Source organism: Carassius carassius, chromosome 6 (assembly GCF_963082965.1).
Source record: "Carassius carassius chromosome 6, fCarCar2.1, whole genome shotgun sequence".
Taxonomy (NCBI): Eukaryota; Metazoa; Chordata; class Actinopteri; order Cypriniformes; family Cyprinidae; genus Carassius; species Carassius carassius.
This window is the reverse complement of record NC_081760.1, coordinates 31,568,386-31,594,167: the sequence shown is the minus strand read 5'-3', so window position 1 is coordinate 31,594,167 and position 25,782 is coordinate 31,568,386. Positions and strand designations below refer to the sequence as shown.

At 37.1% G+C, this 25,782-nt stretch overlaps 1 protein-coding gene across 3 annotated transcripts in view; it reads right to left on the bottom strand.

The window, feature by feature from the left end:
• The window catches only part of evi5l (ecotropic viral integration site 5 like), a 58,715-nt gene that overhangs the window by 16,661 nt on the left and 16,272 nt on the right, over positions 1–25,782 (bottom strand). For 2 of the 3 annotated variants that reach the window (XM_059552642.1, XM_059552640.1), the window contains exons 2-13: positions 20,818–21,186; positions 13,010–13,199; positions 12,641–12,865; positions 7,027–7,101; positions 6,792–6,917; positions 5,639–5,782; positions 4,650–4,739; positions 4,446–4,543; positions 4,267–4,327; positions 3,802–3,855; positions 3,270–3,302; positions 2,545–2,685 (exon numbers count right to left, since the gene is read on the bottom strand). In XM_059552642.1, coding sequence (XP_059408625.1) covers positions 2,545–2,685; positions 3,270–3,302; positions 3,802–3,855; positions 4,267–4,327; positions 4,446–4,543; positions 4,650–4,739; positions 5,639–5,782; positions 6,792–6,917; positions 7,027–7,101; positions 12,641–12,865; positions 13,010–13,199; positions 20,818–21,059 — 1,479 coding nt within the window. In that variant the 5' untranslated portion in view covers positions 21,060–21,186. The remainder of the gene's footprint in view (positions 1–2,544; positions 2,686–3,269; positions 3,303–3,801; positions 3,856–4,266; positions 4,328–4,445; positions 4,544–4,649; positions 4,740–5,638; positions 5,783–6,791; positions 6,918–7,026; positions 7,102–12,640; positions 12,866–13,009; positions 13,200–20,817; positions 21,187–25,782) is intronic. The other variant, XM_059552641.1, reaches the window with a different exon arrangement.

The window sequence follows — 25,782 nt, the reverse complement described above, 5'->3', positions numbered from 1 at the left end:
TTCCAGTCACTTCATCATACCCTTATTACTCAGATGTTTCAATCACAGACACTCTCTCTCATTCTACTTCTTGTGTACTTGAAAAATGTTAGCAGAAGGACCAGAGTTTCAGCTAAAAACCAAATGCTTTCCATTCCAGACAGCAAAGCAAAGAGGAAATTAATCTAACACGATATAAAACAAGCAATGCCAGAGATCCAGTTATCTCTAAATGTAAATTGTAATGCGTTTTTTGCAATATTTAGCAGGACATGTGCTGAAAACACCTTTGTTCAATTCTTATAGAAGCTAATGCTGTGCCTACGTCATCCGCAGACAATTAGTAGAAGCTACAGATTATGGTTTATAAAGTTTTCAATATGGATATTTTGCTTAAAAAAGTGCATTGATTCACTTCAGGAATGCTTTATTAACCACAGAGCCACCTGGAGCACTTTTCTATGAAGGATGGATGCAGTTTATTATCTATATTATATTGAATATCACCCATTCACTGCCATTATAATGTTTTGAAGAGCCAGGACTTTTTTTTAATTTTTTTATATAACACTGTATTCATCTGAAAGAATTACATTATATGCACCTATGATGGTTTGAAGGTGAGTAAATCAGGTGGTAATTTTCATTCTTGGGTGAATTATCCCTTTAAAATTTTAAGTGAATGGAACAGAAATGTGCATTGAAGCTAAACATTTCAAAAACACTAATGTTGTGCCTAGACTTACAGTGCTTTAATAATAAAGTTGTAGGCACAAACGATTTCTCAAAAAATATAACATTAAACACTTGAAAATAGTTTCTAATAGTAGGTTAGTTTATATTAAATCTTTAATCAGCATCATAAACTAATGATATCTAGCTAAATCGGCCCCTAACAGAAAGGCTTGTAAATGGAGTCAAATGGTGTAACCGGTTACACCACTTGACATTTCCATTTAAAATTAATTAATATTATATATATATATGTGTATGTGTGTGTGTGTGTGTGTGTGTGTTAAAAGAGGATGTGAAATGTAGACCACAAATAGCATTTCATATCAAACACAGCAACCTTCTTTGCTCCAGGTAATGAAACCAGATTCATCAGATTTAGGTCGAATGAGCAGTATAAATACTCGCCTTATAGATACTAAATCCCTGTCAAATCTTATCTGGATAGATTTTATTTTACAGGAAATATAATAAATAAATGAACAACTCTGGAAAACAATCAAAAAGAAGTAAAAGAAGTGATTTAAAGTATGAACACATGCAGATTTTTGTGAAGTGTGTGCACACAGAAATCCATGTGAAAACCAAATTGAGTTTTCTTCTGCCTTTTCTTGTGCTTGAATGGTTTGTAATCACTTGAATGTTTAAATCTGCAAAACATAGAACCACGTGCGTCAGTTTATGATGGTTGAACTACGCATGTAATTCGTAAATTACATGCATGTCGAACCGGGTCAGTGTGGATGACAGATCAACTACGAGCCATTGAGCAACTAGCTACAAGCAACACAAACATAGAAAACAAGAAAAAACAGCTAAGAAAAAGGGTTAGCTGTTAGTTGCAAGATAAACTAGTTCTGTTGACATCAGCACCGCTATGGGACAGTGGTCAATTATGAGTTTAACACAGGAAAATACATATGACCATAAAGTGTTGCTCTGAGTGTGAAACATGTCACGGGGTCACAGCTCACACTCAACATGACACACACCACACCCCAACATCTTCTCACACATGCCATTCACACCTAAATGAAAAAACTAAAATTCCAAAATACCCCATCTGCTACATATTGATGCTTTAGCATTCATTCTTTTAACTTTTGAGGATGATCAAAGAATTTAAATTCTAATTATGGGTTCAAACAGTTATTATCATAAATCTAACCAGAAAATAATCTCTGACCTTTCAGTGACCCAGTTCAGGGTAATTATGCTATGCGAAAGCAGATCTTTTGACTAAGAACAGCCTGCAGCCATGTGTACAGTGAACATGATGGTTAAAAAAATAAAAACATGTTTATATGACTTTGCTCAGTTTTCTTAAAAGAGAGAATCTTTCCTCATAATAAACTGCTTATTACTTTTTAATTTAATAGTAATTTAATAGTAGGTACCCTCAAGGGATGTGATTGTTGTGTCTGTTTCGCACTGCACACATAAGCAGTGATAAAGTTAACTGGGAGAACAGGCTGGCTTTGCAGTGCTTTCACACTGACGGTATTTACGAGCTTACTGGGTTACTACATCGACTATTTCATTAAATAACAGCCATAAATTATGAAATGGTTAATGTAAAATCAGGTAACCTTATTAAATAATCTACATTCAATCAGACTTGCTGAACAGAAAGTGCTCTTTGTGTGTCTGTTGGGCTTTGTGCCACATGCTCCACATGCAATTACAGACATCTTTTTCAAATGATGGGTGAGCAGTATTTAAAAAAGATTTAATAAAAAGGTCCACATAGAATTTTATCAGTAGTTCCTGGTGAGGTCAGCAAAAACTGTCTCAGCACTGAAATTCAACTTGTAGCTATGCATCTGCTGTTACCTTGTGTTGCTGAAGTTCACGAATGGTGTCCTGTGCCTTTTCCAGACTCTCACTGGCTGTGTTACACTGCTGCCGAACCACAGCCAGTTCACGCTTAACAACATAGTTCTCCTCTGCCTCCTGGGCTCGAGTAACCTGACCCTGAGAGGAAAGAAATAGAGTAAGTTTATTCTTGGAAGATCTGTCACTTAACTTGCAGTTTAGGGGAGATATGTGTGGCATTCCAATCAAAGAAATGAGAAGGGCTACATGCAGTGATACCTCTGCATCATAAAACCAAAGAAGAAATCTGATCAATTCAGGAATCAAAAGAATCCCACTGAATTTTGGAATTGGATGAATTGCATGAAAAAATTCAAAAATGACATTGGACCTAATACAGAACCCTGATGCACAACTATGCTTCCACATTCCACATGCAAGGCTAAACTGTCGGTAGAGAGTGTCATGGTTAACTTTCATTTGGAGTGCCTCTTAGACATTGTTACAGCCATGTAGACAAATGCACTGTCAAGGAAGTGATGAAAAGCACAGCAAAACAAATAACCACTTTTCATGCAACAGGCCCATTATCTGATCTGTGTGAAGGAGGCAGCACAGGGGCAGGGAAATGAGTGGATTACAGTAAGAATCATAGTAGGTTGTTGAGAAGAAGTGTATGATTGAGCAAAGAGAGAAGGAAAGGCAGGAGGGATTAGTGAGCAGCTGGCTTGACAGTACTGTACCTGAATCAACCTGTCTGCTAATGCAGCACTCTCCTACAACACCACAAGAGAAAAATGAAGAAAAACCGAAAGAAAGGACACAGAGAGAAGAAAGAAAAGGTTGAAAATATGGACAGAAAGAACAAGGAAAAAAGGAAGAAATAATGGATCAAGAAAAAAGGTGTTGAAAAAAGGTGTTGAAGATATATATATATATATTTTTTTTTTTAAAGTTTCACTAGGACAAAATCAAGTGGTGAAGAATCGTAAAAGTATAAAACATTAAATTGAGTATAACAGATTGAGCGTGTTTGTGGTGTAAATTGTGGGGAAGTAATTTCAACAGAGAAAGGCAGAGAAAAAGAAAGGAAATGAGACTTCAACATTTTACCATCAGGAAGAAGGCAGTACAGCTAAGCCTCTGTAAAGCTCTATATGATCTAAAATTTTACATGACTCACATAATAAAGATATTTACACTGTTTATTCAAACACAAACTAATCAAGGTTCATAACTAGGTTCATCCATATTGGTTAGAAGACACCATCTCACTTTTTCCAGTGTCTCAATCCTCTGCTTCAGTAGTCTATTTTCTGTACGTAGTCTCTGTTAAAATGAGAAGAAAAAAATATCTTAAATATATATTTAATTAAAAAAGCAAATTATTTAAAATAAAAAGAAATTGACTAAAGAGAAAAGTAAGTTTTACTTTAAAACTGTATATTATTTTATTTAAGCTTCACGTTATTTACCAAAAATGTTGAATACTTTAATATTAAATGTTGCATAAATACCTTCTTTACAGAAAATGTATTCATAAATCAAACCCAAATGGGGCATTTAACAATGACAAAAGTACATATATTTTTTTGTGTAGTAAAATTTAATCCTTAATGAAGCTCAAGCTAAATATCAATGGATAAAACTAAATTTACATGTTAGTCATCAAACTAGCAGAACCAAGTCTAGGTTTTAAACAATATATGTACAATTGTATTTAAATACACATATACAGACCTTAATTTCAATCTGTTCCTCCATTTCTTTGTTCTTGATAGTGGTATACTCCTTTTCTAACCTGTGGATGAAAAGGCAACAACTGAATCTAGACAAAAATCTAACTTTCTTTTATTTATTGTGAATCTGCCTTTAATGTTTACTCACAGATTACTCTTTGACATTTTCAGATCACTCACTTTTTCATTCTCTTGGGATTGTATTTTACTTGATAAGCCCGCAGGATCATCTTATCAGGGCAGCTATCAAACTGATGCGGAATCACCTTCTGAAAGTGCTGTGGTGAAATGTTAAACAAACATCAGTTTAAGTGTTGTGTTGTTAATGTTGTTACACATGTATAATACAGTGATGTACGTAGCAGAGATGATTTTTCCTGTGACCTGTGACATTCCCTCCATGTCTAGCTGTATGAGGTCTGTCTGGTTGTACTGCAGTATCGCTACTCCAACTCGGAATATGATCTCCAAACCCTGAGGAAACAACACACAGTATTTATACAGTTAGAGACTTAAGAACTACAGATGCATCTCAATGAATTAGAACGTTGTGGAAAAGTTCATTTATTTCAGTAATTCAACTCAAATTGTGAAACTTGTTTATTAAATTAATTCAGTGCACGCAGACTGAAGTAGTTTAAGTCTTTGGTTCTGCATTGAGCAGCCGTGTTCAGTTTTGAATTGTAGTGTCTGTTCTTTTACTGAACTAAATTATTTTTATTACTATAAAAAAATCTAAACTACTGTGGGGGTCGGTGCCGCGGTGGACAAGTGACGTGCCCAGTGTTGCGACTTAACACTGGTATCACCCTCAACAACGTCTATTGGGGGTAAAGCCTAAGAACGGCAAGCCTAAGAACCAAAGACTTAAAATACTTCAGTCTGTGTGCATTGAATTTATTTAATACACGAGTTTCACAATGTGAGTTGTTGAATTACTGAAATAAATGAACTTTTCCACGACATTCTAATTTATTGAGATGCACCTGTACAACAAATGCTCATGTCCTAGTATTTTCACGGCTCTATTAAGTTCTTATGACACCCTAGATGCATTCACACCTTCGAAAAAAACTGAAAACTGCATGCAACACATTCAGTACACACAAATTCTGTACTTGATAATACTTATATATCACGGTGGGGAATTCCATTGAGTTTACTCTTTCCACAATATTTAATTTACCCTTCTTACTCTTTTAGATTTTATGTATGGTACACTAACATTTTTTCTTTGAGTGACTTTCAGTTTGATTAGGACTACAACAATCATTTTTCCTTTTGAAGTTTGTCAGATGTTGCTAACTTCGGGGAACATTTTGTCCATAAAGTATACAGCTAAGTCAGTAACACACAAAGTCTTGTGTCCATACCTCATACATAAAGATGTCAAAAATACGTGTAGCTATTGGCAGGGGTAGGAAGGTGAGAAAGAGAGTGAGAAACCAGGATGAGGCATACATAGATGTATGGAAACTCTGAGAACGGAAATGAACGTTCAGCTCCGGCAACTGCTCCTGATCACAGAGATGAAAACAAAAAAAAATAATAAAAATAAAATAAAAAAAGTACAGTGAAAAACATTAGATAAAACACTTCTGAGAAGAAACAAATGGGCTGCCTCTTGAATGTCTATGCACTATAAATCTGTTGCCTCCTTGTGGACAAAAATGTAATTACTCCAGACATCTTGGCATGCAGGTAGAAATAAATATACTGTATATATACTTTCTCGTGTAACTACCCTTTGTAACCGTCTTGGAAAACATGGAAGTGTTTGGTGGCTTCTAAATTCATCCCTGTTTGGATCCTAAGGAATGAATGGTGCTAAGCTAAACACTAGCACAGTTGCGCAGTGCTACAGCAATTGAGTGCACGCAATGAGACGGGAGAGGTTCGAATCAACTCGTCTAAGTTGAGGGAAGAACATAGTGGAATATGGAAAAACGGTAGCGTTTTCCTTTAAGGGCAATAAAACCATATATTGGCCCCTATATAGGTGACTGTACAGATATTTATAATGTTATTTCAGATGAATACTGATCTTAAAAATTCTACACAAAAATATTAAGCAGCACAACTGTTTTCAACATTCATAATAATAATAAATATTTATTGAGCACCAAAATAACATCAAAATGACTTCTGAAGGATCATGTGACACTGAAGCCTGGAGTAATGCCTGCTGAAAATTCAGCCTTGCTGTCAGAAATAAACTACATTTTAAATGCGTTAAATTAGAAAAATAATAATATTTCACAATATAACTGTTCTGTTGTATTTTTATTTATTAATCTTTTTTTTCAAATTAATGCAGCCTTAGTGAGCACAAGAGACTTCTTTCACAAAGAGACTTCTTTCTCTTATACAACAGCTAATTGTTCAGAGTAAACTAAACCCCATACAGCACACTCCATTATCAAAAAAGCAGTCAAAAAGCAGCTATTTTTCTTTTGCCTTGAATGCTCCCATAGCATTATATGTACAGTTATATTAGTCTAGATTCCATAAAATATTTTTCCTTACCTGTAGCAAGTGTTCAAACTGGTAGATGCACAGACCCAGTTCAGCCATGCTGGGTTTAAACAACTCTCTAAGCCTGTACTCCTGCATTAGTCTGACAAACACACAGAAAGCCTCCTCCTCCGGCATCTACAAACATACAATGAATCATGAATTTGGTTAATGCAAAGTTTGGCTCACAGACATTTCTTTACATTACTTTCGTTCATAATGATAATAAAAAACGCAAAAAGCAAACCTGCATAAGTAGCAATCCTACGATGAAGGCACTGCCCTGACAATAACCAACTTCACGATCCACGAGAGAATATGCCTGAGACCAAGAAATATTCATGCAGGTTAAAGTTATAGTTAAAGAAGAACATTTTTTGAAGACTGAAGTAATGGCTTCTGAAAATTCAGCTTTGCCATCACAAGAATAAATTACATTTTAAATTATATTCAAACAGAAAACAGTTGTTTTAAATGATAATTATACAATATTACTGTATTTCTTGTATTTTTCCTTGTATTATTGCCAAGCCACTTCTGCCTTCGATTATATTGAAAACATCAGTGTCCACATTCTGCTAAATTTCTTCTTTTTATCTACTGAAGGAAGCAAGTCGTGCAGGTTTGGAATGAATTATGAGTAAATTATGACCATTTTAGTTTTTGGGGGAATGATCTCTTTAATTTTTGGTTTTGTTTGGTTTTTTGTAATCAGTGTGAAAATTACTTTTTGTACGTTTTTAAACATTGTTGTTCAATAAGCCACCACTCGCTCTTTCTTTCATTTGTTCTACTATGTCTCCATTTTATCGATCTGGGCCCAGTTCCCCGATAACGTTCACTCTTAGCGCGCTAAGAAGACATCGAAAGATATATCTTACCAAAGTTGTTGATGTTTCTAAGTGTGTTCCCCGAAGTGTCCCTTAGGAAGCTTCTTAGCACGCTGCCTCTTATGTCCGACGTTACAAGAGCGCTGTCCAAAGTGAGGGTGCTGAATTAGTTGGCATCGATTGCTCATGACAGGGTTCCCACTCTTTTTCAGAGATCATTTTCCAGGACTTTTCCAGGACATTTCAAATTTCATGATGATGGGAATAAAATATAAGGATCACATATTCACAGCCTAATATATTCCTCTCTCCTCTCTTAAAAAAAGCATACAATTTATGGCTATAACCCAACTATAAAATCAGAAATGCACCAAATACACACACACACGTCTGGTTCACTATCCTGCTAGAGAATCTCCTTAGACATTATGGTTTTTATACTGTATAAACTGTATATTCTATCCCCCTAAACTATCACAGAAAACTTTTGACATTTTCTAAAAAACATTTAGTATGTTTATTGTTCCATTTCCCCCATGGGGACTGCTGGCTGGTCCCCACAATGTAGATGATCTCAGGTTATACTATCCTTGTGGGGACCATTTGGTCTCTCTCTCTCTCTCTCTCTCTCTCTCACACACACACAGCTTCTGAAGGTAAACTCTACACTTTATTTTAATGAAAACATTATAACGACTGCCTAGGCCCTTCTTGTTAAGCTTCCCCTTCCCTCTTCCCCCAACTGCAGTCTCCAAAGAAATAAAAGGCATTATAAAAAAAATAGTTTGCCAAAAGCATCTGTCCCAAACAGACTAAACAACAAATAAATGTCTGTCCAAAATATTTACTGCATTAAGCTCCACAGTAACCACAGTAACAGTAACCACAGTTTTACTGTTTGAGTTGGCTCAAACTCTCTTGCAACTTTTCCAAGCTTTGTTTTAGAGCTGTTAACTCCTCACTTTTGTCTGCGACACTTTTTCGATAGGCATTTGATTTTGTCAGTAAGGTGAAGTCATGCTTTCTCTCTGCCCTGACGGCCATTTCATCTGCCTCTTTCTGCATGGTTTCAATGCTTGGTTTCGAAACTTGTCCAGCCTGGAAGTGTAAGCAAAATTTGGGAATTCTGCTTTATGGTGTGTGTAGACGTGTATTAAAAACATATTGTACTGTGCAAGAACCTCATCACACTGAGGTGCAGTGTACCAACCAGCATTGAGCAAAACTTGCAAGAGTTTTTGAAACATTACTCTTGAATTATCTCTGTTTGCAACCATGATCACAGGGTCAAGGGAGCTCAAGTGCCACACATCTGGGTATTTAATAAAAAAAACACTAGTAATAATATCAATAATAAAATAATAATAATAAATAATAATAAAATATCAACGAACAGTATATCACAATTGTATAAATAATGCAACAAATTTAATGTTTTAAAATAAATACAATTTAGAATAGAAAGAGGAAAGGTAAAGGCGGGCGTACACGGTGTGAATTCGGATGGTCGGAAGATCGTATGTCCACGCACACGGCACGAGTGAGTTTATCTGAAAATCGCACGGACGAGATGATATACGACACGATTTTACAACCTGCGAATTCCAGAAGCAATCGCACGAAGTTGACAGACGCATTCGACTTGAAGCACCATTAAAGTACCGCGAGAGCGCTAAGAGAGCACACATATCCAATGCATTCGAATCGCGGTACTTTGATGCCATACAGGTGATGTCATTCTGTGCAGCGCTGCGTCAAGTCGAACGCGCCTAATATAACTGCTCTCCCTCTCCCATAACTGCATATACAATATTGATACAAGCCGTGACTGTTTCCTACACGTACATGTTATTTTTCAGCAATAAGAAAACGGGACGTTTGGTCACCCTGTGTGTGTGTGTGTTCTTGTAGGTTTATAAATATCTGAAATGGGTATTACAATGTAAACATGGTTTGTGAGGACAATTCCTGTGCCCTCGTAAACCAAATGGCTTTAAAAAAAATACTATACGGTGTTTAATAGAAATTTTAAACATGCATTTTCCATAATGGATAGAGGTGTATGGGGATATACAGTATAGAATACCGTTACGTCTATGGAGAGTCCCTGTAAACTACATAATGCGTGTGTGAGAGAGAGCGCGCGCGAGAGAGAGAGAACTAAAAAGCATGGTACACGTTGCTAGAAACATCATACAGCGCTCGCTGTTCCTGTCAGACTTCAGCGAGTTTATCCTCCTGGTCAATAGTCCACATTCGCCATGGCGCTGCCCTGTTCGTGTTTCTTCTTCTGTGGTTTTCCTAGTTCGTGATTGGTCAACTTCAGATAAATCAACAAATCGGCTCGTTCAACCGCACACATGTCACGAATTCAAACCGATAGCTCACGAACTTTTTAGACATGTTTAAAAATGATCGGGAGGTCGGGAAGTGCTCGTAAGCCACTCTGCTCGGCTCGTAATTCATCGCAAATGATACGAGCCGCGACCATACGAGCAAACGCGATTTCCACAAGATTGAAAAAAATCGCATGCGAACTCGTACGACAGCAAAAATCGCACCGTGTACGCCCGCCTTGAGATGCTTTAAAAATTAAACTATTGCCACCAGCAGATGGCAGCAAATAACAGTCTTAATGAGTGAATCATTGGAGTCACTCTATCAAACGATTCATTCAAAACGCTTATTTAGGAATGAAGAAAGGTCTTCATGAAAGGTCTTCAAGAAGGTCTTCATGAATGGGTCATGAATCTTTCTCAAAGATTCAGTCGGCAAAGAAACGTCACTGTACTGTTTGTTGCTAAGAGAAACGTCTGTTTGGAACTACTAGGTTGGTGAAACAGAGCAAACAGACAATAGTACAATAGCAAACGTGCCTTTATATATACGTTTATATAAGTACTATTATATACTACCGGCCTCCGCATCATGTTCACAAGTCTGTGCTGCACTATGAACATGCAATTATCGCTCTGCATCGCGTCAGCATTTCATTTTCACTTCCTATCTCGTTCATAAAACAGGTTTGGGAAATTTGGGTCTGATTTGTCATGGGGATGCAAGACGTTCCAACGATTCTAAATAAAATAGACTTAACAAATCGATAACCTTTTCTCAATCAAATGCTGTCACTCATGCTGTAATTCGCCGTGCAGACCCCTTGCACATGCGTATCAAAATAATTACTTTACAATAATATTAACATGTAATTAAATATTACCTGCATACCAGTGAACATTTGCTGCAAACATTCGAGCACTTAATTTCTAGCACCTGAAAACCGGCAACATGAGACAGCGTCATACGTCACAGGGAGCTTAAACAGTTTGAGCTCACGTGTCAAAACTCAGCATCCCTGAACACAGCGCTTTCTGTTACGTTAATTGTTTCAACCAGTTGTCGACCAATTCTTTAATGATCAAAAAAAAATTAAAAATAATAATTTTCCAGGACAACAAGATTTTTTCCAGGACAATCTATGTTTTCTCTCATTTTCCATGTGTTTTCCAGGACTGGAAAATTGGTCATTAATATTCCAGGATTTCCAGGTTTTCCAGGACGCGTGGGAACCCTGCATGAATCGATTTTCCACTTTAAGCGAAGGTGCAACACGTTCTATGCAAATGAAACATTCCTCAAATTATTACAGTAACATTTATTTTAACATAGTTTAAGTTATCAGTAAAATATAGACTATAAATTAAATTATCAAAGGGTCAGTAATGTTCACACAATATGTTGTGACGGTAAGACAAACTGGGTATCCCTCGCTAATCATCCATCCCGTTGTGCCACTTGTGCCGCTTCTTGACATGGGTTTAACGACTTATAAAAATTATATAATACACTTTTATATTAATGGTAAGGTACTTTACAATTAGAATTGATTGGCAAGCAGCTGCAGTTACTTCTGTTTAATGCGGTATTGATTGCAATTGGTTTATGTTTTTAATAAAAAGCAACCTATCTACAATGAACAGAGAGAGAGAGAGAGAGTTAGATACAAAATATGCTGGGGAAGCAACGTAAAAAAGGGCACCAAGCCTCTCGTCAGAGGAACTTTAAGTTTTGCTGGACCTTGCCACTAAGTCGAAGATCACACTCCTATGGTCCACTATAACCTGCATGTTTATGGTCTCGTATCCCTTTCGCGATATTTCCTCCCGATCAATCACTGATGGAAGTAGCCCTCTCCCACGACCTCGATGAATCTCTCTGTAGCAAAATAAATAAATAAATAATGATAATTAAAAAAAAAAAACGTAGCGCTGGGCTTCAGGGCTTAAAGCAGAATTCCGCCGCGTTAGCCTGGCCAGCGCAGGTCTGGGAAGGTCCAGCTGCTCCACAATGAGTTGTCTTGGGAGGGGATTTTTTTTTTAATATAGCCACGTCAGGCAAAATGTCAAAAGGGCTTAAGTTTTGCCGAATAAAAAAACTGACATGGACTAAACGGCTCCTAATCCGGCTCCGTCTTTGATTCAATACAAGGACACGTTGGATCGCTGCCATAGTTAGTCGCTTACTGGACACCACCATGCTTACCCATTTAAAGATCTTAGCCATTTAGAGCCAAATTGTTTGCCAGATTTTAATTATCAAAAAAATGATTGCCAATTCGCTTTAATTACATTACATTATATTATATAAAGTCAACTTCATAAATAGGCCTGTATCCATTGCGAACATCATTTATTATGAGTCTTAAAAAATAACAGAAAATCATTGTTGAGCAACAAAATTGTCAAGGTACCATAGTTTGACTTGTACTTCGCTGCGCTGGTTTCTAAAGACTGCTGTACAGTAGCGTCTAGAGCTCAAATAACGCTAAGAGAGAGCTACGAATGGTCCAGACCAACCTTACGAAAGTGTGACTTACAGAAGATATACTTAGCGTACGAACGTGTCGGGAACCGTGCCATAAGGTTAAGAGAGAGGTTAAGGAATAGGTTAAGAACTACTTAGCGATAAGAACGTTTTGGGGAACCGGGCCCTGCTCTCTTTCTTTCACCACCCATTTTCGGTCTTTCTCACCTTCATGACATTAAAGAGAACTTCCTGTCCCAGGCTGTCCTGCCCTTTGAAGAAGTCGTGTTCTGGATATGTGCGGGCAATATCTCTGCGTATGAGTTTTTCACAGGGTGAGGACATCTTTAATAGTTCAGAGTACTGGTTCTTTACTGGCATGTCAGTGGCATTACATAATAACTGCCACACGATTGCTCGGAAATGATGAGGAATGCCTTTCCTTATTAGCTCCTGCAGACAGAGAGAGGGTAAGGTAAAATAAGAGATGAATGTACTCAATGTAAACAAGTTTCAGATCCTTTTGTCTAGTGTCTGTGATGTGGGTTAACACATTGTCATTCAGATCCTAAATGGAAAAAAGGACCAATCAATCACCTTGAGAAGTTTGTCTTTCTTTCGTCTCCACTCGTCCCACTCATTGACGATCCGTCCCCACAGGATCCAAGTGTCTTCTTCCAGATGGGACAGGTTAGAAGATGCAGATGAGCTTGACACCAGAGAGGAGCCACTATTCCTCCGAGATCCACTCATTGAGCGCATGGATTTGGAATCTGCTTCCAGCAACCTGAGTGCAACACAATAGACAGAGATCATGATAGTGTTGACTCAATAGTTTTATTCAAAAAAAAAAAAGGTAAAAAAAACAGCATTTGTATTGTATTTCTGATGAAATACATGTACTTAATAGGACTTAAAAATTAAGAACATGGACTTTTAAAGTGCAATCTGCTGGATGAGTTAACAACAACAATAAACTGAAATAATTTTTTTCATTTTCTAACTTTAAGAATCACATTGCTTGAATTGTTATTTATGGCCCATTAAGTGACATAAGATAAGTGATAAGTGACGTACCATGTGGCCAAGTATGGTTACCCATACTTGGAATTAGTATTTTGGTCAGATTCAACAACAAAATCAATCTATCATCCATTGACAATAGTGTAGAGACGTATAAAGCACAGCTCATGCAGAAGTCACTTTTAAACCATGCAGCATTTTGTTGATGAACACAGCGAATTCATGTGAAAAACGCAAAATCTGCATGGGGAAATGTCGGGCCCTTACACTGAGTCCTTACTACATGCGATGTGATGCTACAACGTGTGATAAAAGGAATATTTCATGTTATTAAATCTTTTTTTGTCTAATTTTGTCAAAATTTGTCAAATTTTATCGGCTGATATTTATGCACCCCTACATTTAACCACTACTATATTATAGTACAGTACCAGTCAAACGTTTGGACACTTTTCCATTCGTGTGTCCAAACATTTGACCGGTACTACATATAGAACACAGTATATACATAAACATATTTTTTTGCAATGATCACTCAAATGTGGTGATCAAACACTTATAACGACATGAAAGAGATATCCATCTATGCACTGAACAGTAAAGTTAAAGTTTATTAATCTTTAATTCAATTAAATTATTTTTAAACTTTGTTCCATTGAAGTTTATTTCACTTCGGAACATTCATTCACGGATTTGCGCTTGCTTGTCTTCTCACACGGACGAAACTTAATAGAGAAGTGTGAAGTGTGACATAAAATACCTCTGTAAATAAGTTTAATATAAATTCATGTCTTGCGCACTTAAATGCCCTTTGAATGTAACGTACATTCCCATGGAACTGGAATCATGGTAGAATTTCACATGAAGTCCACTTCGCAGGGCACTTACGGTCGAATAAGACAACACTTGAATGCTATCTGAACAAGAGACTTCTCCTTACTGAAGTGAAAGTGTTGACTGATGTCTATGGAGTCAATTTAACGCCGTATATACAGTACAGACCAAAAGTTTGGACACACTTTCTCATTCAAAGAGTTTTCTTTATTTTCATGACTATGAAAATTGTAGATTCACACTGAAAGCATCAAAACTATGAATTAACACATGTGGAATTATATATGGAATTATATACATAACAAAAAAGTGTGAAAAAACTGAAAATATGTCATATTCTAGGTTCTTCAAAGTAGCCACCTTTTGCTTTGATTACTGCTTTGCACACTCTTGGCATTCTCTTGATGAGCTTCAAGAGGTAGTCACCTGAAATGGTCTTCTTCCGCGCCCTCTCGCGGCTGTAGACGGTAATGTTTTCTCTTGGTTCTTGGCTCTAAATAAATGTGACTTATAGTCCAGTGCGATTTATATGTTTTTTTCCTCGTCATGACATATTTTTGGACTGATGAGACTTATACTTAGGTGCGACTTATAGTCAGAGAAATACGGTAATGATAAAAATAATAATAGCCTTATATGAACATAAAAAGACATGATCAACGGACTGTAGGATTGATAAAAAATATTTGATCAATCTCTGATAATCTCAGGTTGCTCTGGTCACCCTGGTTTGTTTATTCATTGAACTTGTGGCCACGACATTATCACGTTCCCAAACAATTAATATCTCGTGGCCATGACAAAACTAAACCCAAAAGACTCGAGTTAAAAAAAAAAAGAATATATACAATGAATATAATTTATTAATTTATGCCAGTAGTTATGTAAATGAAAAACGAATTCTGAAACTTGAGTCATAGACCTCTTTAATGATGTGTGATAATGTGATGAATGAAGTGATGAAGTTATAGTTTATGAAGTGAATTGCATTATTTTACATTAAAACTAGCAGTAACTCTGAACTAATGTGAGCAAAGAACGAGATTTTAAACAAACATTTGCAGTTAACCAAATGAAACAATACACATTTTAATGCTATAAAAGTGTGCACATCGAGAGAAATAAACACCAGGTGTTCATGGTAACAACTTCTTTAACTTGAGCAAATGCTGCTAATTAGGGCTGGGACAACGCGTCGAGGTCATCGATGACGTCGACGCAAAAAATACGTCGACGCAAAATATGCGCATCGATTCGTCGACCTGTTTTTATTTCTCTAAAAAACGTTTGCAAAACGTTTACCTTATGTGCGCTGAATATATGCGATGGCCGGATCAACATTCTGTCCAACGTTATATAACCAATCCAGGGGTTTTTCTGCATTGATCTTTTTTTTTGGCGGCTGTCAAAGCCTTATTTGATCGGTGAGTGACAGTGACAGGGCACGTACGAGAGAGAGCCCCGGCTGCGCGCGCACTCACAGTCTTCAAACAACACGAGCGCTTCTTGCTCTCTCCCTCCCTTGTGCATATTAATCAAAATCATTAAACACGATAGAAAAAGGGCGAAACACCAAAGTTTCACGCGCGCTCGCGCACTCACAGTCTTCAAACTACACGAGCGCTTCTTTCTCTCTGCCTCCCTTGTGCATATTAACCAAAATCATTAGACACGATAGAAAAAGGGCGGAACGCCAAAGTTTCATGTGGAGCATTCAGAGATTTTTTTTCTCCATGACAGGCTGCTGGCTCCCACTGTAAATTATTTTTTTTTTTTTGTAAAGCACTCTCTGTATTAGCTTAAAGCCCTCAAGTTTACATTTACATACTAGACATCAAGTTGTTGATATTTTCATCTGAAAGAAGAACTTTTTTTTCAGTAAGCTAGGCCCTATGTGTTCAGTAAGCTTGTTTCAGTAAGCTATGTTTTTTCAAGGTTTCAAGGTTTTATTGAATGCTATCTCTATACAAGTGCAAAGTAATGCATTCTTAGTCAGTCTTTTATTTTGTAATTTTAAGAGCAATAAACATATATTGCAATGTTAAGGAATTTATGTTTTTTTCATTCAGATATGTAAATCAACATGTATAAATTGTTAGTAGTCAATTAATGGGGAGATAATCGAAATCAAATCGGTCTGAAAAATTAATCGCTAGATTAATAGTTTAAAAAATAATCGTTTATCCCAGCCCTACTGCTAATACACATACATTTGTTAATAAAGTAAATGAAAAGAAAACATGAATGTTGCAATGCTATTTAATAAAAAGAAATGAGTCTCTGCTCATCACGACAGGACCTGGATCAGGGTGAGCTGCGTCTCGGACCGATAACGTCACTTCCAGGGAGGCATGTTGTACACGCCCCCGTCCCTTGACTCCGCCTCCATGTCAAAACAGTGCCACAAAGAGAGACGTGCAGAAAAGTGAAGCGCAAAGGAAAAATTATATCGCAAGCTCAAACTAGACTGACACGCAAAATAAAAGCAGCGTTGCAAATAAATTAATAGATATGACCATGGAAAATATGTATATGTATGTATATCTATAGTATGTATATCTCAAATTTATTTTCCTCAATACTTTAATTTTAGTTTGCAAAACTTTATTTTCTTTTGCAAAACATAATTTTTTTGCGTATATATATGGTGTTAAATTGATTACATAGATTCCTTAGTCACTATCTCCGAGCGCGGCGGTGGATCTCCACCAAATTCGGGGGATCCCTTCAGCTCGAGGAGCCCTCTTAATCCCCACTTTCCACGCGTCAGTAGCCCCCTGGGATTGCTAGATCAGTCGGTGCCGGACCGTGAATTTAACCACCCAAAACTCCCGAGCCCCGGTGCTATCGAATGCAGGGGTGGTCTCATTCTAAAGAGGACATCTAGACGTACACTATGATTGCATTTCAGAGTTTTTCTCGAGCTGAAGAGATGCCCCGAATTCGGTGCGGATTCTCCATGCAGTTATGGAGATATGGCCGTTCAAAGTGTCAATGGTTTTTTTCAAAGACTTAAGTTTTAAAGTGTTTCATCCAGGTTGCCAGTAGCAAACAATGGAGCGTGCTCTGCTGGACAAACTAATTACACCATTTCAAGCATTTTATCTGCATTATATGTTATGTATAAAAAAAGGTTCATATCGGCGGCATATTCACCGATACCAATATATCGGTGACAGGCTCATATCAGCCGATAATATCAGCAAAACTAATATATTGGTCAGGCTCTAGTGTGGACAGCCAATTTTTTTTTTTTGCTGGAATATTATCGTGTTGCATCTGGTTGGGACATGGTGTTATGCAAAATTTCCAATCATGCTGATTGCTATTGAAATTAATGGATTTAATTTGCGAAATTCCATCAAGCTACTCTATATGTGACCTTTAGTGCGTGAGATATTTTTTTCTGTTATATTGTCTAGTAGGCAAACATAAATGAATATATAATTCTGATCACTCCTAAAGTGTGTCAAATTTCATGTCCAAAGCACACACTGTGTGGGACACAAAGTTTGTAGAAATTCCTAGTCAAGTATAAGAAATAGTAAGTTATGGTTGTATACACAATACAAAGGCTGTTGACTGTATACTACTGTTATACCACCACTTCTAAATACTGTAAATTTTAGGCAGACTACATCAGCTGAATAATATTGTAATATAATAATAATAATAATGATGTTTTGTGAAATCTCAAGGAATACTGGCGACCTGTCTGACAGAAGTGCATAGAATGTTTAAACAAATTTCTACGACTGCAGCTGCTGTCCTCTTAAATGGCCCATTAAAGTTCTACATTAAGCTGATTGTATCTACATTTAAAGGTCCTATGACATGAAAATTTCACTTTCTGAGGTTTTTTAACATTAATATGACTTCCCCTAGCATGTATGTGGTCCCCAAGTTTCAAAAAATTTTAATCGGTGTAAATCGAGATTTTGCTATCTTTCTCTGCCTTTGAGAAAATGGAAGCTCAAACGGGCTGATCTTGAATCTCCTCTTTGTGATGTTGTAAGGAGAATTGTTACCTCCCCTTTCTCTGCTTTGCCCGCCGAAAATATTTACATATAATTCAGTCGCAATGTCAGCAAAGGCGTTACAAACAGACTTTTATGATATGTATTTGACAGCACTGCCACAAACAGTGAGTAACAGTGTTCATTAATGCCTGATCTGTGATCAGTGATTTCTGATGTGTAGTTAATCATTCAAGTTCACACAGACTTTCTTTCTAAATCGTTTAATACTGTTTATGCATCAGTGAATCAAGCCAGTGACTAAACGATCAACTTCACGTTGTTTCTCTTAGTAGCATGAAACAAATCTGTTATTTAAATTGTGATTTAACTACAGAGAGCGATCAAAGAACGCTCCCTTTTTTTCGGAGCTCTCACACATCGCGAGTATATCTGCACACTTGCCCAAACTGCCGTTACAATGAATGACGCTGTTATGCTGCACAACAAAGCTCTTACTGTATTCATGTGTTTGCTGTTAGTTGTGGTGAAAGCATTTTGTGAGAGAAAACGTGTTGCAATAATGACAAGATCACTGCATTCACGCGATAAACAGACTCTTTCTACTCAATGCTCATCACTGCAGCCTTTCGTGTGATGGGAAAAGATCGAAAAAATACTTATATAATTAACACTTCCACGATTCGTTAATCTCAACAGCTGTAGTACATATATATATATATATATATATATATATATATATTTATTTGAGAGGGGTTCCACATGTAATACACATTTCGAATGCAAAGATGTCAGCCAATCACAACAGTTGTCGTTTACTCGGAGTCTCACAGCAGACACGCCCCTTCAAACAGAGCATTCAAGCCAGAGGGCTAATATCAGGATATAAAAAATGCTTTTTATTTCTAAATTTTAAATGTAAAAATCATACTAACAATATAAGTACACCTAAGGAAACATTAAAAAGCATTTAAAGAAAAGGAAATAATCCATGTCATGGGACCTTTAAGTTGCCAGGTAACCACCACAACTGATTAATAGAGAAAGTTTGTTACATATCAGCTGTTACAGGAAAAGGAGACTAACTTCTAAGAGTCTGCCACTTACAGGTCAAATGATAAACCACACACATAGCTTTCAGTCTCAAGCATGCATAGTGTTCCCTTTGTTGAGGCGTTACTACCTTCAGAGTGACGTCAAGTATCAAAGCACAACACTATGTGTACATCTGCCTGACATACGCATATATTGCATTGCACTTTAATACTCTTTTGACATTTGCTCTGTGAAATTACCCATTTGCTCACCCTGATGTTGTTTCAAATACTCACACCTTGTTTCCAGAAAGGTTTGGTAACATTTTTGTTTCTTCCATTGAAGGCAAAATGTGATTAATAAAAAAATATATACCGTATTTTCCGGACTATAAGTCGCACTTTTTTTTCATAGTTTGGCTGGTCCTGCGACTTATAGTCAGGTGCGACTTATTTATCAAAATTAATTTGACATGAACCGAGAGAAATGAACCAAGAGAAAACATTACCATCTACAGCCGCGAGAGGGCACTCTATGCTGCTCAGTTCTCCTGTAGCCGCTCACTGAAAACAGCGCCCCCTCGCGGCTGTAGACGGTAATGTTTTCTCTTGGTTCTTGGTTCTAAATAAATGCGACTTATAGTCCAGCGTGACTTATATATGTTTTTTTTCCTCATCATGACGTATTTTTTGGACTGATGCGACTTATACTCAGGTGCGACTTATAGTCCGAAAAATACGGTATATATATCCTGGCCACTACTTTTTAATATATTCAAAGTGAATGAGAATTGGGTACATAAAGGTACATAAAGAAAAGTCTATATTCATTATATTCTTTTGAAGTCATATGATAGCTTAGTGTAATAAACTAAAAAAAAAAGAAGAAGAAGAAAATTTTTAGGTTGGCAGTCTTCCTTTTCAGTGAGGGTAGTCAGTGTTAACTGATGAGACCTTGCTTCCTGTCTAACTGCTGTCCTATCGAAAAAGCCAAAAATCACCAAATATAACTCTTTGCAGGAAATTTATTCTAATCATTGACTGTTGATTGGATGGAGGCAGGTCTGAATGTGAGCTTGCAGTCAATTGTAAAAAAAGGGGTGAGGTTAAAGTGTATTAAATCATTGCAGAAGTCTGGCATATGTCACCAGAATCAAATCTGTTGTTTGATCGGTAGATTAAGTTATGAGATTTTGATAGAATATTATGGGGTCAAAATTTTGACATTTTGGTACGTGACATTGTAGTCCTCATTCGATTTCATCATCTATAAAAAAGAACAGTCAGGATATTCAGAAAGAAAGAAAGATATTCGATTTGAAAAAAAAAAAATTAGGCACGTTTAAAAAAAATTGTTGAACTATCTTTAAAGGAATATTTCACCAAACAACAAATATTTTGTCAGCAAGTTCTCACCCTCATGTTGTTTGTTGAACATAAAATAATAGTTTTTTTTTTTTTTTTTCGCACATTGCCTTACATTGTATGGACAAAACATATTGGCAAACCATTTGCATGTACATTGGTCTAGTTTTACCTGTTCTGTTCCTCCAGTTTAGCCAGAAGCTCGAGCTCATCTGGACTGAGGTTCTCGGAGTCAGCCGGGGAAGCTGCTGGGGCAGAGAGTGCAGCATCATGGGAACTGGAGTCTGGACTGAGCACTGGGCTGCCAGCTAAAGGAGGGTCAGTCTCCAGTCCAGCAGTTAAGTTGAGGTCCTCCAGCTGAACAGAACCCGCCATCCCTCCCTCTCTCTCTGGGCTGCTGCTAGGGCTTGACATGATGGAGGAAATCAGGACAGGAGAAGTCAAGCAGTGACGTGGGGATATGGAAGGATACTACAGGGGTCTTGGCACCGTGGATGTAGACAGGCCTCCTTGAAGACGTGTATATCAGGACTGGGTTAATCTGTGGAAACGAGGGAAGTGAGGGCTGCATAATTAATTAAAAAATGAAAAGAGTTTTCGATTATATGGCTGCTGTGATTAACTAATGAATCAGTTCATGATTATGATGAGAGGACTGTCACAGAGACTAGTTGTTTTTTCTCTGGGCACCTATTAAGGTCTCAAACTCTCGTCTCTTAAATTCAGTCAATTTTATCATGTAAATTACCATTTAGACCTATAAATACCACTGTAATGTAGTGTGACAGAGAATCTGCCTCAGCTCAAGCAGAAGTGTGGAGCAAACATAAACCAATCATCTCTTAGCACGAAATAAACAACCACAGAAAATGTAGAATGATAAAATTATACTTACTGCAGTGTTTTAAACATGGAACAACACTTGTAAATGACAAGAGTTACTTGTGTAAGTAAAATGAACACACACCTTAAATTATGAATAAGATTAAATAATACAAGTCCATTTCCAATTATTTTCCGGCACTTTTCGCCGTTGGGCTGAATTTATGTTGGACATTTATGCTCATAAAAATTTGACATTTGTATTAATAATACATAATTTAATTCTTAAAACGTTATTTTTTTAAATATATATTTTTTGTTATGTGTATAAAATTTAAATTTGTAAAACAAGTATTTTTAAGAAAACATTAAGAAAACGTTGGCAGAAGTTATGGTTGTTATTTATTGGCAAGCATGTCTGAGTTCCTCTGACTAGATGGAATAATAGTCTGAATCTTAAAAACAAAAAAAACAAAAGAAAAACTAAGTCTGTGATCGTCACACACTGGAAAATCTGTCAATTCCAATTGCCTAAAATCTGAAGACTGGGTCTGATTTTGGCCACTACAGTGACACATTCAGACTGCAAATCAGGGCAAAAGTTGTGTAGCGTATTCCAATCTCAAATCTACGCCACCTCAGACTCTCATAAAAGGGTGATGACATGCAAAGCAAGCCTGTGACGATGTTTGAATACAACCAAGAAGAAAAATGACTGTCCTCCATATGTGACCTGGGTAAGTATTTTGTACAGTGTTGCAGCAAGCTATCTGTGCATCCTACAACAAACCACAGACACAAATGGAGCAGCTAAGCCACAACTAACACAATAAAAGAGAGAGAGAGGGAATGCTGCATTATATTTAGAGTATAGAGTAATAGACAGATGACAGAAATAAACAAAAACTGTGTTCATACACACATTACAAAATTTCTAAAGAATGTTTCCTCATTAGAACATTAAAATTCAGAGCTTGGTAAGCACTGTTTGGGCTTGGAATAGAAATATACCCTGTTTCACATAGTCAGACATCTGATCTGACTAAACAGTAACAGGTCTGGTCTACACTGAATTTACTCTGGCCAAGAACCGCCAACTAGACAGGAAGAAACCACAGCTCATTTAGTTTTTACGTGCCATTTAGGGGCGGGCTTATCTGAAACCATAACAGACCATAACAAAATATAAGAGACTGATGGGAAATTTTTTTAAATAATACTGTGACGGTTATACAGAAACCACTGGAATAGCAGAAAATGTGAATATACTGAAAAAATACTGATCTTTTGACAGATAGTTCTTATTAACCCGACAAAACCCTTGGGCCAAAGCGGGCCAGCTGGGGCTAGAGGAGTGGTTATGAAATTACTCAGCGTCTGGAGAGTGTCGGCACCATGGATCATTTCAGAAAGTCATTAACGTTACCATAGTAAACATGGTACATGTGACCGCTTGAAGAAATCAGACATCAGCTTCTTATTCTCTATAACAATCGTTTATTTATTTAGTAACATATTTTATTTAAGTTTCATCTCAAGAGTTTAGCTCCGCGCATGTCATAGAAATATAATAATGTTTTTTGTTCGGGAGTTTTTATAAAAACATAGAAATGATCATTCTTTCTATATATAATTTATATAGGCTGCTGTGACTACAAATAAACAGAAACAGACTCGACTGAAAAGCAGGCTATGTTCAACCACTTTATTTCTGTGTGACTAATTTTCAATCATGATAAATTAATTAATTATGATCAATGAATCACCTGTTATTGTAACACATCGATGCTTTTGGATATACCGTATTTTCCGGACTATAAGTCGTACTTTTTACACCGTTTGGCTGGTCCTGTGACTTATAGTCAGGTGCGACTTATTTATCAAAATTAATTTGACATGAACCGAGATAAATGATCCAAGAGAAAACATTACCGTCTCCAGCCGCAAGAGGGCGCTCTGTGCTACTCAGTGCTCCTGTAGTCTACCGCTGAAAACAGAGAGCGCCCTCTCGTGGCTGTAGACGGTAATGTTTTCTTTTGGTTCTTGGTTCTAAATAAATGTGACTTATAGTCCAGTGCGACTTATACATGTTTTTTCCCCCGTCATGACGTATTTTTGGACTGATGCGACCTATACTTTGGTGCGATTTATAGTCCGAAAAATATGGTAAATATTTTACAATGCATCTAAACAAATGGCCGCGTTTATCGTGTTCGTTTTGTGATTGCGCTAGTTCCAGTTACTTATTTCTTATTGGTTTTCTGATAAATCTTGTCTTTGTTGGTGATATGATGGGGTTGCGTGACGTTGTTCCAGAGAGCCGTGTAAAGGGCTTTAGTGAAGCACAGAGGGGCTACAGGCCCGACGGTTGAAACGCAGCATGATTTTGGCCTTGGTGCTTCAGGTTCAAGGCTATTAGCCCGGCCCGCCTGTTTACAGCACTGGCTCGCAGTGGCCTGACAGAGGAAAAGCGGCTTTTGTAGATCTTGTTAAACCTTTTAACACGTGTCTAAAAAACACTTAGCATTCACTACCGTTCAAAAGTTCGGGGTTGGTAGGATTAAAAAAAAAAAAAAAACGTTTTTAAAGCCTCTAATGCTCAGTAAGACTGTCTTACTTTAATCAAAAACAGTGGAAAAGTAATCTCTAGCCGCGAGAGGGCGCTCTATGCTGCTCAGTGCTCCTGTAGTCTCTCCCTGAAGACATAGAGCGCCCTCTCGCGGCTGTAGACGGGAATGTTTTACCTTGGTTCTTGGTTTTAAATAAATGTGACTTATATTCCAGTGCGACTTATATAGATTTTTCTCATCGTCATGACGTATTTTTGGACTGATGCGACTTATACTCAGGTGTGACTTATAGTCCGAAAAATACGGTATACTTTTTATTTATATGTTTATTTAGTTAAAAAATGTTAAAGTCTTCATTAACAAATAATAAAATATTCTTGTTGAAATTTTTGGGCAGAGCTAGCAATATAGAGGCGAGAACCTTTTGGGGCAGGGGCGTGTTTGTTTTGGTGATTTCAAATGTCAACACTGGCTACCAGAAATCACTTACCTTTAAGAATAGTCGCATATCCCCACCAAACCGTACCCAAACCATGACCCCAAAAGCACAATACATGCTGAACTGTGAAAAATGTGAAGCATTAGACCCCTAGTCAATGCGGTCTATGGGCTGACACTACTATGCCTAGGGTTTGATTCCTACATATACTGATTAACAAGAAAAACTGCATACTTTGAATGCACTGTAAGTCACTTTGGATAAATGTTGGCCAATAGCATAAATGTAAATGTAAAATGCAAATGTCCAAAACATGCCAAAAGCATATGACATCTCCCTTTAACACACACACACACACACACACACACATTAAACCACTCATTCTTTCATTTTAGCGGAATGCAATAGAAACAGAAAGATAACCCACAGCTAAAAAAAGAGTACAAGATGAAACCTTTTTAAAGGGGACATATGATATGATATTTCCTTTCTCTTTGGAGTGCTACAAGCTTTTGGTCCACAAAGAAGATCTGTAAAGAAGCAAAAACTAAAGTCTCAAATGCAATATTATGATATGATATTCTTTATAAAATGCAAGAGTCAACCACACCTACCTCACAAAGAAAAAAGGCGTAACTTTTATTTGTGCTGTTGCCGCCGCTGTTAGGTCGTGGAGTCGTTGTGTGTTTCATTGTGAAAGTGAAGCTACTCTGTTTGGTCTTCCAAAAGAGGACACAACTAGAAATTAGTGGTTAAGTTGTATTTACAACACTGTAGCAGAACAATTTAACCCAAATTTTCAGATGTGTGCAATGCATTTCACAGAGGATGAAGACTGTTTCCTGTGAGAGTAGACTACAATGCCAGTGTCTGTTTCTATAAAGTGGGGCAATTCCAACTTTGCAAGGACAGTCTGGCGCTTCTGACTCACAGTCTGTAAGTATGTTTTAATATGTAAAGGATTTGCCACTGATGATTCAAACGCGAGTTTTGAGCAGTGTAGAGTAGCGCTTGCTGTTTGTCGTTTCTTGGATCACAAATGCAGACATGGTTTTATGTATTTTCAGTTCAATACGCAATGCAATGTGTAAAAAGACAGTATAAGTCATTATAATCAGTAATTATGTCCCCAATGGATGCAACAAATGCCTCGTTTGTAATGGGTTTTTATTGGTTTTGTCTCCTCGCGCTAGGACACACGGCATTGCACCAGGACACAATCAGAGCACACCTCGCTTTTCAGAACGATGAGCGTTGCAAAAATCAACGCATTTCAGAAAGGTGGGGCATAAAGGAGCAACCATAA